Source organism: Cydia pomonella, chromosome 11, assembly GCF_033807575.1.
Source record: "Cydia pomonella isolate Wapato2018A chromosome 11, ilCydPomo1, whole genome shotgun sequence".
In the NCBI taxonomy this organism is placed as follows: Eukaryota; Metazoa; Arthropoda; class Insecta; order Lepidoptera; family Tortricidae; genus Cydia; species Cydia pomonella.
This window is the reverse complement of record NC_084713.1, coordinates 14,253,386-14,270,709: the sequence shown is the minus strand read 5'-3', so window position 1 is coordinate 14,270,709 and position 17,324 is coordinate 14,253,386. Positions and strand designations below refer to the sequence as shown.

The window sequence follows — 17,324 nt, the reverse complement described above, 5'->3', positions numbered from 1 at the left end:
ACAGACACACACATAGTGGTCAAAGATAAAATCGCTCAGAAGTATAAAGCAAACAATCTCGTTCTTAATTCTAGTAAATCAAAGTTGATGATGTTTGGTCCTGATAACCTACTACGTGACCTAGCGCCTCCGCAGGTTTTAGTCTCGGGCGATTTTTTAGAGCGCGTTTGCTAATGAACAGTAAGCTGCGATTTGAAAAACACGTACTCGAACGTGCCAGCAACTGTTTTAATAGTCTTAAAGTATTATATCGCGTCCGTGATTTCTTTATCATCGACATACGCATAAACCTTTGTGACACGCTTAATTCTGTCCTAAGTTACTGATGCCGTCGTACTTCAGAGCGAGTATTAATTAAGCGCATTCAAAATGCTTGTGTCCGTGTTTGCTTTTCTGCTTCTCGTCGTTTTCACTTCACACCAACCGTAATAATCTGTTAAATATGGCTGCTACACGTATCCACCTCGCACTTTGCTTCGTTGCTTTTTAGTCATTCGCCATAAACAACCGACTTACTTATTTGAAAAACTTTGGTTCTCGCAGGGTTATGTACGTGGTGTTCTCAGAATTAACGGTGCGCAATACAGTTCGTCCGCTTTTTGCCTGTTGGACCAAGTTACCGCCACTAATCAGAAATTTTAAATGCACTTATTTTAAGCACAATCTTAAAAAATATTTAACAACTAAGCGGACACATACAGTGAATTTGTACTACAATTAATAGTTAACCTGTTTTGTGTAAATCATAAACCTTTACCTAAACGTTTCATGTCAGTAAACTCTCTCTCTTTTTCTTAGTAGTTCGGTTACCCTGAAAACCAGTGTCGTGTCTATGACACGACTTATGCTGAGCGGCATCCTAAGATTTGGTGCATTTGTAATTAATTACTTTGATGTTTCTTGTTAGGGTTTCGTAGTCACCTAGAAATCCTTATAGTTTCGACATGTCCGTCTGTCCGCCTGTCTGCGGCTTTGCTCGTGTCGCGGCTTTAAGCATGGCATAACTTAGCTTGCAGAATTAAAAAGACTGAGAAAGACATGTGTAAAGTTAGTAACCAAATAAACCATAGTTTTTGGGCACTGACATATCTAATTTTAGCCATGTTTAATAGTGACATTTCGTTTTGGCATAATTTTAAAACCATTTCCATTTTGCGTGGACTGAAGCGCGTATTTCTTATAACGTCAATATCATAATATTTCAGTCTATTTAGATTTACCTGGGCCGAAAGCCGTCCAATCAGCGATAAGGTTAACCGAGCTTGTATTCATTATTTTCGAACGCCCATTTTAGCTTTGATGGCTGATGCCGAAAATCCTAACGGACTATTGTTTCCAATTTCATAGTCCAATAATTTAAAATTCGTGCGCAAGAATATTAACAATACTTTGTATCAGTTTGCGTACCTAACAATATATTAGCATGAGTGAGGCACAGTTTAACCCAGCTTTAACTTTATGGGGCTTAAATTATTTTTTCAGGTGGTTAGGTTGTAGACGTTCAAGTGCTCGTCGCAGTCCCAGTACATGTCATCCATCTTCAAACTTCAATAGAGGTGACATCAGGGTGTCATGTATCGGGTCATGTCAAGCACTGTTTATGACATTTACTGGACTACTGACTGGAAAGACCGTCTACTAGCTCTTTTGTCGCTTTCAATAATTTACGGGGTGAATATATACCTAGGTCATACTGAGCAACATTTACTATGCGACCAACGCCGAAATCGCGAAAAAAAATTGGCTGTTTCATACATTTTGGCTATCTGACCTTGACATTTTCTATGGGCGAGTAATTTTCTATATAAAAAAGTCCTAGTCCTCGTTTCGGTTTAAACTAGGAATTTTTTACAATAGGCACATTGTTATTTTATTAGAATAGAATATCTCGGAAACGCAATTAATTTAAATGATTTTTTTAATGACATATTACAAATATTAAGTTTATTTTTTTCCTTTTCATGTTGTTTATTTTATAATCTCCCTAATAACTGTTACGTCAGTAACATTTTTTCCAAGAAGAGCAGATAAAGTCCATCATTCATTTCACGCCTTTGACACGCGTGTCGTTGTGTCGGACCTTATTTTAAACATCAATCTTCGCCCGCCATATATGGAGCGTGGAATCATTTCGGATAAATTACGCGGTTATCGCACTGATCCGCTCCGGGTGTGTGAGCGAGGCAGCGCTATGCACGTACGTAGCGATGTCCTGCTCACACACCGGAGCGGCGTGCGGATTAGCATGCATTGTGAAGACCACCTTTATAGTGCATCATGAACCCAAGGAAACCCGAGCGAAATCGCCTTTTCATAATTTTATGTAGAGATATTTTCGATTATGTAAATATCCAGAAAGGAAAATGGAGACAACGTTTGTATGGAAAAGCGGCCGTCCTCTTTCCTCTTAAGAGGGAAGAATAGCTTTGCGATCCTAACCGAACGTACGTATATTTTTGATGAAATTTCCATTTCGGAAGAAAACGGTTTTCACTAACTAAATCTTAACAAATTACTTTGATTTTGATGTCGATGGCTTCAGCGTTTTTTTTATGATATAGGAGGCAAACGAACACACGGATAGGGAATGCAAAAACCGGAGGTTTTTCAAAACCGGTTTTTTCTTCGGTTTTTAGAATCAACAATTCTTAAATTTATCGCCATGGAATAAAGAAAAGATTGCTTCACGTGTAAAAACGAATGCTAGTATAGTACTCGTATATACACGATTTTATCACGAAATTAAAGACAGAATATCTGACTATTTTATTGTATTGTATAGGAATTGTCAAATGACTTAATGTTATTTGTAACTAGGAATAGGAACAAACCAATTTTATTAAATTATTTTTTGGTTTGTTGTTTAGACATTGTCATTTGTAATTTTTTCTTAAATATATGACAATATCAATTTATAATATAAATTTGGGTTTCAAAAGGGGAAAAACACAACCTTAGCCATATTCAAAATTCTCTATCAAATATGGTTAGATATGGACAAGAAAAAAACGTCTTTCGGATTATTTATAGATTTGTCGAAGGCTTTCGACTGTGTGACTCACGAAATTTTACTGAAACAGTTGGATCACATCGGGATAAGGGGAGTTGCCTTAAAATTAATAGAATCCTATCTTGATAAAAGAACTCAAGTCACTGTATTAGATTCATATGACAGGACTACCAAAACAGTAATAAGAGTGCAGTCAAATTGTGAAATAAATCGCAAAGGTGTACCGCAAGGCAGTGTGCTGGGACCACTATTGTTTCTGGTATATGTAAATGAGTTCCCCTTGATAGCTCACCACTTGTGTGTTTTGTTTGCCGATGATGCCACTATTTTTATCTCCGAAGACAATGGGTCAGATATAGCCAATGAATTACATAATACCTTAACTCATGTAATGGATTGGTTGTCTACTTTAAATCTAAGTGTAAACCTAGAAAAAACAAAAATTGTACAATTTCTAAATTATAAACAGGTACCAAAAAGTGTTAATGTAGTTATGAACAGTAAACAAGTTGAACAAGTAAATAGTACAAATTTCTTAGGAGTCACAATAGATGGCAATCTAAACTGGAAGCATCACATAGCTAAAATAAATAAAAAATTAGCCAGCGCATGTTACGCATTATCAATATTGACAAACATAACCTCAACAGATGTCGCAAAGAAGGCGTACTATGGAAATGTTTATCCCCGCCTGACATATGGCATAATATTTTGGGGTAATTCGGTAAATGTAGAATCAACATTTATTCTTCAAAAGAGATGCATGCGTATAATATTTAAACTTAGATATCTGGAATCTCTTAGAGAAATTTTTAAAGACAATGAAATATTAACTTTGACATGTATCTATATTATGGAAATTTGTGTATTAGTTAAGGAACAAAATGACATTTTTATTAAGAAAAGTGACTTAAAAAATAATATAAGATTGCAATATAAATATGATGTTTGCACGGTTAGACCTTCTAGTTTTATACTAAGCAGGAGCACATATGCCACAGGAATAAAAATATTTAATCACTTGCCTGAATATATAAAGGCCCAAGATGGGATCAGATTTAAAAACACGCTCAAGAAATGGCTGTTAGTAAAAAGTTTCTATAATTTAAATGAATATTTTATGTACATAGAAAATTAATTGTTTTGATGTTATGATATTGTTATTGTTTTACGTTTGCATGTATTAGTTTAGTTTATTATTGTACGCCCGAAATGGGCAAGCTGATGGACATTTGTGATGTTTATAAGACCTATGTACAAACCACACCACAGCTTTGACAATAAAGAAATCTTATCTTATCTTATCTTATCTTATCTTAATTTAATGTTATTTGTCTTAAATCAAATGGCCCAATCCGAAATCTTGCTCTAAGTTTTTCGCTGTCTTCTAGTATATTAGAAACTGATGGTGTTAGCTTAAACTGGGCAAACACAGGTAGTCAAGTAATTCCATTCTTTAGGGTTTGAACTACCCTTTCCTATTAGTGCGAAAGAGACAAAAAAGGTTGTCGGTAAGTCGTTATCACCGAACCAACAAAAGACTCTAAAGCTGCCATTGATATAATTGATTACGTGGAATTTTTCTATAGCGCATCGCATAATAAAATTATAAATAAGACCTTTTATACCCATTTTTATTAAAAAGTACTACTATACAATTCGTACACCAGCACGGATGTCCTGCCACTGCCAATACTTTAAATTATTTAAATCTTTCGTATTTTTGTATTTTGTACCGTAAAAATTCATTTAGCGTTACAAATGATCAAACTAACACAACACCACATCCTATTTGATTTGATGTCGATTCAACCGGTTTAGGACGGATTTATACCCTTATAATGAATAAAACATGCAACTTAGTTAAATAAATAAAAAACCGAATAAAACCGAAACCGGTTTTTTCAAATTCTAAAAACCCGGTTTTGGGTTTCCGTCAAAAAACCGGTTTTAACCGGTTTTTTCGGTTTCGGTTAAAACCGGTTTGCATTCCCTACACACGGATCACCTGATGGTAAGCGATTACCGCCGCCCATGGACATATGCAACACCAGAGGGGTTGTAAGTACGTTGCCGGCCTTTAAGATGGGAGTACGCTCTTTTCTCAAGGTTTGAAGATCGTATCGGTCATGGAATCTGTTCGGTCGTATCGGTTTATAATCTGAAACACTATCTTATATGTATGTAAATTAATATTATTGGGAATTTTCATGATAAATAGTAATCAAATCATGATATTTTTTTTAATTGGCAAAGCCTACACGGCATTATTTATTGGTAAATATCTAAAATTACAGGTATTTGCCATAGTTATAATTCGCAATAGTTCTAAAAAATTTGAATGTGCTAATAATTGGGGGTGTGCTAACAAAAGGTAATTTTACCATATATTTTATCCAAATGTTGGCATTAGTTCCACATCAGAACCTTTACACGAACATTATGTGCGCGTAATGTGCTCTCCCATAGATAAACAGCCTGAGCAATGTGTCCCGTGGGGGATAAAAGTCTTCCTCCCTCAAATACTCGTGAAATCAATGGCACTATACGCAGAAGGCAGACAGCGACCTGCGAGTACAATACAACAGCGCCTACAAAGCGTTGTTGCGGCTGCCGCGCTACTGCAGCGCTTCTGCGATGTTCGCAGAGCCGCGCACGGTACCTTTTACTAATAAAAAAAAAATTAAAACACTCCCTTCGATCGTGTTTTAATTTATCACCACTCGTTGCGAATTTCCTATTTTCTGCACTTGTATCAATTATTTAAAACTTTTGAATTAGACTCATTCGGACGAGAAAAAAAACAAACAAAATAAGTATGAAGAAAACATCTCCTGCTAAATAACTATGTAGGCCAACAAATAGCTCAGTATATTTAACCATTTAGGTATATTATAAACATAATTACTGTAAAGGTGTGACACATTAATGACTATAAAATAGGCATTCCATTGCAGAGTCCTCTCATTTTTAAGCTTCCTAACCCCGTTATTACGCAAACAAGCGTGAGAAAACATTAATTTTAATTTCTAATAAAATTCTTTTAGTGTATTTTTTATGCTATATAGCGTGTTTTTGTTGAAGCCTGATAACTTCAGATAAATATTTTCTAAATGTCTAACGGTTTACTTACTATACAAGAAAAATTGGCAGCCATTTTTCAATAAACGGTATTAGAAAAAAGAATCGAATTTATTTTTTAGTTTTAAAATCGAACGAAATGAAAGCAACCCTGTTCGATTCGATAATGATTTAATTTTCACTGGAGGTTATTTGTGCTAGTATTAGAACCATGGGAAGCTAGAGTTTAAGTAGAAATTTTAAGGTGATTTTACAAACTCATTTGATACAACCTATTTCGTTTCTAAGAGTGGAGTGAAGAGGGCTGAAGTTAACGGGATTTGACAACGGCTTTAGTTAAAAAAAAACCTTGAAAAATTCTGTACCAAGTGTTGTAGTGTGTAGGTATACTATATGTACCACTATCTTAATATTGCGGCATTTGACAATTCTAATTAAATTCAAATGCTTCGTAGCAAGTTTACAGATATGGGTTATTATCTTATTATACCTACCGTAAGATCGTTAAAATATATAATGCTAATTAATAGTTATTATAGATTTTGAGCTCACTTTACATCAGTTAAGGATTAAAAGGACTAAATTCCTGCCAATGTGAATTGTGAATAATCGGCTAGATATGGAGATAACACTGTCCCACAGGATAATCGATTCCTGACGACCATGAGACGCGTCAACCCTATTTATTGTCAGTTTTAACGACGCAACAATAGGATAAGATGGCTAGTCAAGCGTTTATTGCGGGATAATGTAAGGGACACTTTGTTTTAAGGACCTCTAGAATTCTGGCTATACAACATTTATTAGGGCTATATCGTTACTAACTTCCATCACTAATTCTTTGTATGTTTATGCCGAAGTTATGACTAATATTTATAAAGATCCACAACTTAAAAACTAGAAGTTGCTGAATTATTGATAAAGGAGACTATCAATTCCATAAAAGGTTTTGAATACAGCATGAAGGTTTTTTCAAAGGCTTATTAAAATTCTCTTTGTGTGTAAGATTTACCCCGGAGCCAAAGCTGTCCACTGTCCCGCCTGTAAAGCTTATCACTGACGCTAATGACCTCCCCTGTAGACGCATATGGTGTAAAAAGGAAGCTGGTTTTCCAATTAAACGAATTCATAATGTATCTGCAGGTTTAATTAAAAAAACGGGTCTTAGTGCGAGTTGTTCATTAAATAACGAGAATAAAATTTTCTCTGCTGATTGTGGCGATAAATATGCGGTTTAATTAATGTTGGATGTACATATATAGCAGATTTATGGCGTTAATTTTATTATTTAAATAATTTTTTTTTCTATCACGGGGATCTTTACCTTAATTAAATAACTTGCTTACACGTATTTCATGTAAATAAAACTGTCTGTATAAAACGATTTTTATTTTAGGGGTTTAACAACAACTGTTGGTCTCCATTAGTCTAAGATTTTTTAAAGATTAGTCTCTGAATATGACTCGTATTGTGATCTTTAATTATAAGAAAGAGACTGTCAAAGACTGCACTAAGTATAAAAAATGTTAACTAGTTCATTTATGAAGCAAATCTTATATTTTGTATAAAGTTGTTGATTATTAAGAATTTTGATAATATTTTTGTTGTTCGGTGTGCTGAAATATCCTTTGGACTCTCCTTTGCGCTCTAAAATGTCCTTTGGACAGCCAGATATGTCCTTGGGACAACTACGTTGTCCCTGAATTGAAAACCACTTATTGTTATTTTTTTCGTTTTGACATCCAGAATAATTCATATTGTTTTAAAAATACAATAGCACAATACAAAACCAAGTAGCAGGAGGAATTTTGTTACATTACTATTACTATATAGCGTTTTAATTGAAAAGTTCCGATCCTGTGAAGCCACAGTTGTCCTGGGGACATGATAAGGGGAAATATTGTGAAATTCAGGGCGATATTGCCATATTTATAGATAAAACATGAAACTATATTGTTTAATCAATGTAGGTAAAATAACTGTTTTCACAATAATCGATGTCTGGTTTGTTAAAAAAATAATTTTAAGTAGTTGTCCAGGGGACAGCAGATTTAGGGTGGTGAACTTTTTTTAGTAAAATTCACTAAATTCGCAAAAAAAGTGCTCTGCTCTATACATAATCATAAATTATAGAAAATTATCTTTTAAATAAAATACTGAAATATGGAATATAAGAAAAAAAAATATAAGTCCATAATTTCATCATGTGGATATTTAAAAGTTGATTCACCCTTACTATTGTATTTAAATCTGAAGATTGGAAAATATGGACAGAGAGATAGAGGGACAGTTTGACTGACAGGTCGTGAGTGGCTTTCATGTGTCCTCATTATATAAGTACAAAACGTTAAAATTATGTAATAATACATCACACCTGTCACTGACGAGCCAATATCGTGCTATAATGCGTATAAACGACAATTGTGACGATCTTTTTTGTGAATGCATTTTATTTTGACATGTAAAATATAATGTACATTTCCAATAAGAAATAAATGAATCCAATCTAATCTAATCTAAACCATGCCGTGTGGAATGATTTGAGTAAGTGACAGAGAATAAATGTAAATATAAAAAGGTACCAAAAAAAAACGTACGTATGACTATACTGACAAGACATCGATAATCCCGAACTTACTGATGGCTTAAAACCTCTTAGCCTTCGGAGAGACGTTAGCTCTCTTTGCATGTTTTACCGTCTCTACCGGATTGGTGCCATCGTCTCGTTTTTATCACCGCACCTCCCGCCAAAGAAGCAAAGCTCATCCTCACTACTTAGATACATGGCACATCAAGACACCCGGGCATCTCGCTCGTTTCTTCCTAGAAAGTGCAGAATGTGGAATGAGTTGCCTCCTGAGGTATTTAGAGTTCTCAAGGGTCGGCAAAGCTTATGTGGCTCCTGTGACGTTGTTTATGTTAATGGGCGACGATGACCGCTTCCTATCAGGCGGCTCGTTTTCGTTATGAAATCGGGCGATTGAAGAATACCGAAACTCATATGTTTAAAATGCTTACTGGTTTGTATGAAGAAATACAAAACACTTCACGATATAGGACATTTGTTTACTAAGTTTATTTCGTTCATGAAAGTTTTAGCGAAAAGCTTCTAAAATTGTCACGACTAGTAAGTAAACAGCATCACTGAGTAATTTATAAACATGTTTTTCAGTTTCTTTCGCTCCTTTCATACCTATCTAGATATTAAGTATCCCAGATATAGTACCCAAGCTCAGCAGCAGTATTTTATACACAAATGTGTACTTTATATTTCCACTTCATTGATTTAATCATTTTAAAATCATGGCCCAGACAATGGCCTGGCGTCAGCTCCACAAAATACACGGTCTAGTAATACTTGTACTAAGTTTATGAATCCTTTTAAATTTCCCAACTTCAAAACTAGGTATACTCGTAGTAGGGAATCTGAGACCTTTACTTCTCTTCAAAGATATAACTTTTCACAATACCTACTTAATATAACATATGACTGCAATTGGATCAGATTCGACTGTTTTTATAATTAGTATTATAAAGACCAAAAAAATCAAGACAATAATCTTGTTTGATCTCTGGAAAGAAACCTAAAATTATATAATTATTTTAAAAGATTATTATTATGATCGGTATATTAGGCTGAAATTGGTAAATTACCCTAATCTACATGCACTTTCGACTCGTTTAGTTGACAATTGTTTGACTATACTGAGTTACAAAAGTCAAGTTATTATCGTCTAAGGACATAATAAACACGATATTTTACCCCAATACACTTGGAATATAAGTAATTATATAACAGGAACTTATCTTTCATGTTTAAAAGTATTTTCTTACTCACCATAAGTACAGCTGTGTTTTTTCGTTAAGTACCAGTTACCAGTATGGGTAAGCCAAAATGAGACAAGACTTATTTTTCGTTGATGACTCGGATGAGGGTTTTAATTACTCTCTTATAAGAAGTTTAATCATCTTCGCATCGAGTTTGGGCTTCATTTTTGTGTGTATTTCATCTGTTAAAATGACATCGAAAATGTATTGGATACGTGCGTTCGGTACGGGAGTGGTATTCGAATTTATTTAACACCAGTGATTTATAGATTTGGGTTCCTGGGGCCTGTTTCATGAAAGCTTGTAATTTGTAAGAAATAGAGTCTGAAGCGTCTTTCTAATAAAAGGTAATAAAATGATGCTTCCGTGCCTGTTCTAACAGAACGCGAAAGGCGCCGTAATCAGTACGCAGCTACACGGGATAATTCCAGGACCAATGTCAGTTTAGGTTAATTATCTAATTCTACAATTCTGTGTGCAAGACTATGACGCCGTCTTGGCGTACATATTTAGATTAGAACTCATTAGTTATCCGACAGTTGTTGTATAAAATGAAGATGTCGTCCCATAAATGTTTTCATTATCTCACGCCGTGCGTTGTAGCCTAGTTCGACCTATGTTAGTAATTTAGTAGAGTGGCGAGTATTACGTGTCTGAACACCAAAAAATTTAGTTGAGTAGATAAGCCAGTGATTTGATCTAGTGGATTCTCGCCCACCACTCTTACTGCCACACTGGCCGGTAAAAAAATGGCCTTAACTAAATTAACGGAGTCTTTCTTTTTAAAACATTGCCTAATCACTTGAGATAGAAGTCTCGTCTCGTCTGTAGTGCCAACGAATTTTGGCCAGTTGACCGATTTTAGTTAGCTAAAATAATCGCACTATGACTAATTATTACAACTAGACTTTACTTATTCTATCCAATGACGTTAAAAACCCACGGATTGAAAATGATTTCAACTGTCGGGAACCTAAATAAATCTGCTAATTATGTTTTTTTTATTCAGCATATCTAATGATTTTTTTAAACGAATGCAGCGCCATCTGGGTTGAGTTCCGCGACCTAAAAAGTTCGGGAGTGTTTGGAGATCCGTATAGGATCCGTGTCGGTCGTTATTTGTATTATAGTTAGTATCGAGTTTGAGTGTCTGAATGTAGCCTCTTATTAATTTGGTGCGGAAGCTATTTTCCGCCGCGTGTGCGTGGTTAAGGCGTTTCATTTCTTCGTCTTAACGTGTCGGCATACTTGTTAATGAGTTTTTAAATAAACATTATAAATCTTGTTTACTTTGAGACACGAAATGCGATTAATGTTATTAAGTAACACTTAAAGCAATTCTACTGCCTTTTAATTTTAATTTTAATAGTACGTTGAATTTGCTAGTTGAAATGTCACTTGACACTCTTTAATACGTTACAAAACTAATTTATATCCCTAAATATTGATATTCGCAGTATTTATTTAGGCTGGCATTGTACTTAAAAATGTGCATTTCTTGAATGATCACAAAAAACGCCTAAAATATGTACTTTAAATAAATCTGTTTATTTCATTTAATGTATAATTACCATCTCAAGCTCAGTTGAAATAATCTTTAAATTTAAGGTTTTTTAGCAAGGTAGATATTAATTAAAGTAATTTATGTAAATAAACTAACCTATTAAATAGGTGCACTGATACGCTTTGGTAATATGGGTAACATTGGCTGCCTCTTATGGAAATAGTTAGGGACCTACACTACCTACATATGTAATATTATACAAAAGTAGAAAATACCCTGGAGATACTCTGGACTTGCTTCTCCCTGATGAAAACGCAGCCCGATGGGTGAAGGAGCTAGATGTAAAATTATAGTACCTAATTAGTTAAAGTTTCACCAATACTGTAAGCGACCTTGACCTGAATCGTATGGCTAGATATTTATCTAGCCATACGATTAAATAAATATGTAATATTAATAGTCAATCAACAACATAAACAACAAATACTTGAATATACCATTAGGTATCTCCCTAAATAGGTATTATATTCATAAGTACCTACTCGTATCTCCAGAGGTGGGCGAAAATAGCCACGGAGAGGGTGCCGCAAGATGGGCGAGGAGCTGGCAGGCCCAGGCGGAGATGGTGGGATAACCTGGACACATATCTCAACAGCTGGCTGGAGATTGCTCAAAACCAAAATATTATATAATTTAATATAATATCTACTGTGAATCAACGACTTAAAGTGAATTATAAATTGAAAAACCTTTTCTAATTCAGTTTGGAATTTAACCAACTTTACATAATGTTTATTACACTTGAAATTTCTATGAGATTACATTAAAGATACCTTCTTTTAAATAATATATCAATTTTTGAAATCGGTTCACATGATAGAGAATTATCGTTGAAGAACCAACATACATGCATATTACATCGCGCAAATTATTTTAATTTACTTTTGTTTACAGGTTGTTTACCCTGTTGGGTAGTTTTTAATAAGCGTAGCAAATGTCCAACCAAAAAACCAATATAATAATATATATATCTACGGCACCATGGCGCAGGGGGATAGTTTTTAATTATTTATTTTAAGATTAGTTTTATTTATTTTTAGATTTAGATTTTAAGTTTTATATGTATTATGTTGTGTTTCTACATAAATATCTCTAGTATTTTTTATATAATAATAAGTTTTATATTTCAAATTAATTTACAATATCTTAAAAAATATATAATAATTTAGTTTATAGGTAAGAAATCCGCAACGCAGCTGCAGGCTTCGTCAGGTGGCCACAAATGCAACAGATAAATTGAAATTGATGTCACACATCATCAATCACCTCCATTTCAGGTTATCCCTACTAATATTACAAATGTGAAAGTAGCTCTGTCTGTCTGTCGCTGAACTGCTGAACCACTTTAGATGAAATTTGGTATGGACACTGCATGAGGAGGCTCAGGGAAGAACATTGGGTAGTTTTAACAATCATCATTATCATTCCATGCAGAAGAAGTCGTGGGCAAAAGCAATTTATGTATGTATAGTAGTGTGACTACTTAAAACACATCTTTTTTATAAAATGCGTAGAGACACGGCAAGACAAACACAATACAGGAATCGCATTATGCTTCCTTAACGAATACCAACCGCTAAAAAGCGATGCTTAAGTCCTACAGCAAGACATAAAGTCTTTAAAATGGGAGAACTTTCTGTCTGTGCCCATTACATTCTGCTTGAGCGATTAGACACAATGGCCACAGTAATATATTTATTCTCCCTTTTCACTTTGCCCCCACGGTTCGGCGCACGCCGCAGCAGACGCTTTCACGATTGCCCACGTTATGCAGTGAAACCTGAGTAAATGGAGCCGGGATAATTGGATAGAAATTTTTTAATGATTGGAACCAGTCTTCCGGTTTCCTGATATTAATTATCTTTGTTATCAAATTGAACTAAATGGTATTGTTTTCTATTACCCCTATCTTATTGTGTAGGGACATACTGTATCTACTGTGGGCAAGGGGACCCATTATTACTTTAATCTACTGGAATAGAACGAACTTAAGTATTAGAAAAAAAAGAAATATTCATGAGCTGTATTTGTTACAAAACATAATTTTGGTATGTACCGAGTCTCGTATGGTATGTAATATCGAATACATTTGTCAATGAAACAAATTAAATAATCTATTGATATTCTATTTATCCAGGTTGTCCTGAATCTCCCTACGCATGTAAATACACTCAAGGGAGTGAATCACGTGCCTTTCAAACTTTGACAATACGCGGGATCGTTTTACGTGAAGAAAAATTGAGGATATTTCTCACGACTTGTTGTTGTACCTATATCGGGTAATGACTGGGACAAATTACTTGCAAAGTGGAGTGGATGCAAAAAACTACAGATGGAAAAAGTACGAGTAGTATAGTATAAGTACGAGTAGTATAGTATAAGTTCGCGACACGATTGTGGCTTTTAGTTTTGAAGCACTGTGCTCTTTTAGTGTATGAGCACGTATGAATTTTCCTTTGCTTGAAAAGTTTTCGTGAGGTAATTTGCAAATGTGAGATATTTTGCCGTTTTGCTATGTTGTGTCTTGCGTAGTTTACATAATGGAATCAGGAGCAGTATAAGTAGGTGTGCGAGGGTCCTTTCCCTTGGCTGTCGACAACATCGATACTTGATTTATTGTCACCTCTCTTGTAGGTGCTATTATTTTTGCCTCGTAACAACCTTTTTGAGGGGATATTTTTCAGAGGACAATGCCACGGCCTGCGTCATATTATGAAATGTTATATTTCCCTCAAGAACAGCTTTTAACATATTCGGTGCATACTTATTTGGGAAACATGCTTTCACTTTACATGCCCTTTTTTAGAAGCCCGCTAAAGTGATTTTCTATGTTCGTTTCAATACCTGTTACGTACTTAAAAATATTTTATCCGTTCCACGTTACGTAACTCAACCTCAGCCCTATAAAGTAGCATAACAGAAGTATTAGAGTCACATCTACTTAAATAAAATAAATAAATTATCATTTATTTCGACCATCTGGGATCATACAACAAACAAACAAACATAATAACATTACAATAAATTAAATAAATAAATAAGTTAATTAATACTTAAATACGTGCGAGCTGTGTTAACTTCAGAGCAGACTTATTACTTATTAGTCCCTACCTTAATCTTCCTCAAAGTTAACTTCACATATTTCTTTGATAGCAAGCTTTTTCAGTACCTGTATGCTGTCCTTGAAAATAAGATGATTTCTGTCTTTACCTGCTTGCATCCGAAACTCCGGCCCGAACCGGCGTCCAGCCTCGACAGCGAGCACGGCGGCGGCCTGGTGCAGTCCGTGGGCCAGGATCTGGGCCAGCGTCGCCGCGGCAGCCACGCCCCAGCCCCAGCCGCCCTCGGGGTAGTAGTGGCGGGTGAGCGTGAGCAGCTGCCGCGGGTCGAGCTTGGCCTGCCGCGGCGGCCCGCTCGGCTCGAGCACGAGCGGCAGCGACCGCGTGCGGAGCAGCGGCGCCCCGCCGCTCGACCATGACTCTTCCATCAATGCATCGCATCCTGTGACCGCATCACCGGTACGCCGCACGACCGGATATCATGTCCGGCACATCACTATTCACTACACTGATAATTAAAAACGATTGTTGATTGTGTTTTGTTTTAAGTGTTCTAGAAGCTTGCCGTTCGAAGACCCTAGTGTCGTTGAAAGAAAAACTATACTTTTAACAACAACGACCTGGAGGTGAGGTTTGAAATAAAATAGGTAGTCGAAGCAATTAAATTTCATTCGTTCTGCGTTCTGCCACATTAGGACTAGAATAATTTTTAAAAACCAAATCAAAAGCATTAATTATTATTATTAATAGTTTTTATTATGTATATACTGTTTTATCTAAGACGTTAGCGCGTTGGTTTACTAATACGTTATTCATATTTACATCAGTGTTGCGTCCGAGCCTAGGCAACAAGATAGACATCCATCACATTGGAGACAATATGAATTTCGAGTGCTCGATTTCGTGTAATTCCCTTCAATTTATTTCCACTACTAGGCATTTAAATTTTACTAATATAATTAAAAACGAGTGGTCAAAACCGCTAGATTTCCAATTTCTACTCGTAATGTTCATATTTATAAAATATCAAATTATCAATTGGCCGTTTTCCACAGATTTTCGAGTGACGAATTCAAGCGCTCGAAATTGAAAAGTGAGCCGACGATTTACGTTTATTTTACCATACATTTTATTAAATGAGATAATTATTTCGTAAAAATTGAAAAAAGTAGTTACCTATTTAAATTTTTGTCTGAATAGTTATTCAGAGCAATAAAGACGGCTAACGCCCCCCAGTTACATAATACATAGTTGTACTTAATATACATTTTGAGGTTAGTATATAGGAAATAGATCAGACTTCTTCCTTTTTAAAGCATCGTTGAAAGTTAAGCTTCTAAAACCACCATCAGGATGATCTTAATAGTTTACGTTATCGTTTTACCTCACTTCAAAACTACTTGAAATGAAGTGCTGTACTAAAACCAATAGCATCAAACTAATATAGCTTTTTATTCTATTTTAAAACCTCTTCTACATCTACTATAAAGAAACCGAATAAAACTGTCGACGAGTCCATTTTGTCCACGTCAGATAAGTTGGGAATTTAAGTGTAGCGACAAATCAAGACAACCACTGGAATAACCCGCCCAGTGAGGCACTAGACGTTTGATGCCCTTGAGATACGCCTGAACTGCATGTTACCATTGCTAACACACACAAGCGAATCAAAAAGTTTAGGAAGCCAGAAAAACCGGGACTTAAATATTATCACGATCTAGTAAACGTCGTGGTAACGTTATTTCATTCACTTTATCTAAAGGTACCGTTCGGATTCAGACTACAGCAAATATATTGCAGTAATGCGACGCGAAATTGCAGCCGACTGCAATGATGCCGCAAAAATCAAAAATTCGGCTAGTATCGATGTTGAAACTTGCAGTAGCTACTGATTGCATTACTGCAGTAGGCCTAGCACATGATTGGCGCAACAGTATCTTGCGGCGAGAAAGACTACCCGTCTTTTTCTATGTTCATTAAAGAGGGACGGGTAGTCTATCTCGCCGCGAGATATTGTCGCACCAATCATGTGCTAGCCCGGCTGGTGACGTAAAAAAGTCTTTATCGAACAACCAACCAGTAGCTGATCATAATAACTTCCTACCAACCACCTCAGTTAAATGCGTTGTGCGTGATTGGATAGTGTGCTATTGAATTTACACAGAATTTGAAGTGGTATGTTCCTCATATTCCATTAATCTAGGAGCCTAGCCAAGACAACAATCATACTTCGACACACGCCAAATAAATAGAAAACATGAACCGGATACCGGACCGGACATATTCTACGAGAAGTCACTATGTCCATACATTAGTTAAAGTTCCTGTTGGCGATTTCTATTAAAGATTGCCACCATGGTAGGTCACCTGGTCCCAATGTCTGCGTATTCTTCATCGAATAAGACTCGCCAGCGTATCGTAAGCGACTGGAGTAAGTAGGTACTCTAGGTAAGCTTTTTCATTCACTTAGCGCACCCGTACGGGGCTCAGTTGAACGAGTATCAAAGACTTCTTCTATACTCTACTATATAAAGTATTCCTTACGAATATTTATACATATCACGTTATACTGGTCTGACCTTCCTAATATAATACAAGAATCGTCGCGCTCGCGCAACAAACGAGCATGCCTACACGGTCTGGACAGCACCTTCATAAATCTCCAGAGTCCACTGTCACTGTCAGTATCCTATTTGTACTAAATCTTCGTAAATAAGTCGGATTATTGTCCAAATGCAACTGTCACGGCCAGCAATACATCAAAAGCACATAACTGAGCGTC

General features: G+C 35.7%; 1 protein-coding gene across 4 annotated transcripts in view; it reads right to left on the bottom strand.

Annotated features, from left to right (window-relative positions):
- LOC133522938 (monocarboxylate transporter 10-like) overlaps window positions 1-17,324 on the bottom strand; it is a 231,998-nt gene that overhangs the window by 39,973 nt on the left and 174,701 nt on the right. Inside the window, exon 2 of one of the 4 annotated variants that reach the window (XM_061858432.1) lies at window positions 14,694-15,119. The exons of 1 other annotated variant lie outside the window; for it this stretch is intronic. In XM_061858432.1, coding sequence (XP_061714416.1) covers window positions 14,694-14,970 — 277 coding nt within the window. In that variant the 5' untranslated portion in view covers window positions 14,971-15,119. The remainder of the gene's footprint in view (window positions 1-14,693; window positions 15,120-17,324) is intronic. 2 more of the 4 variants (XM_061858433.1, XM_061858435.1) reach the window with 2 other exon arrangements.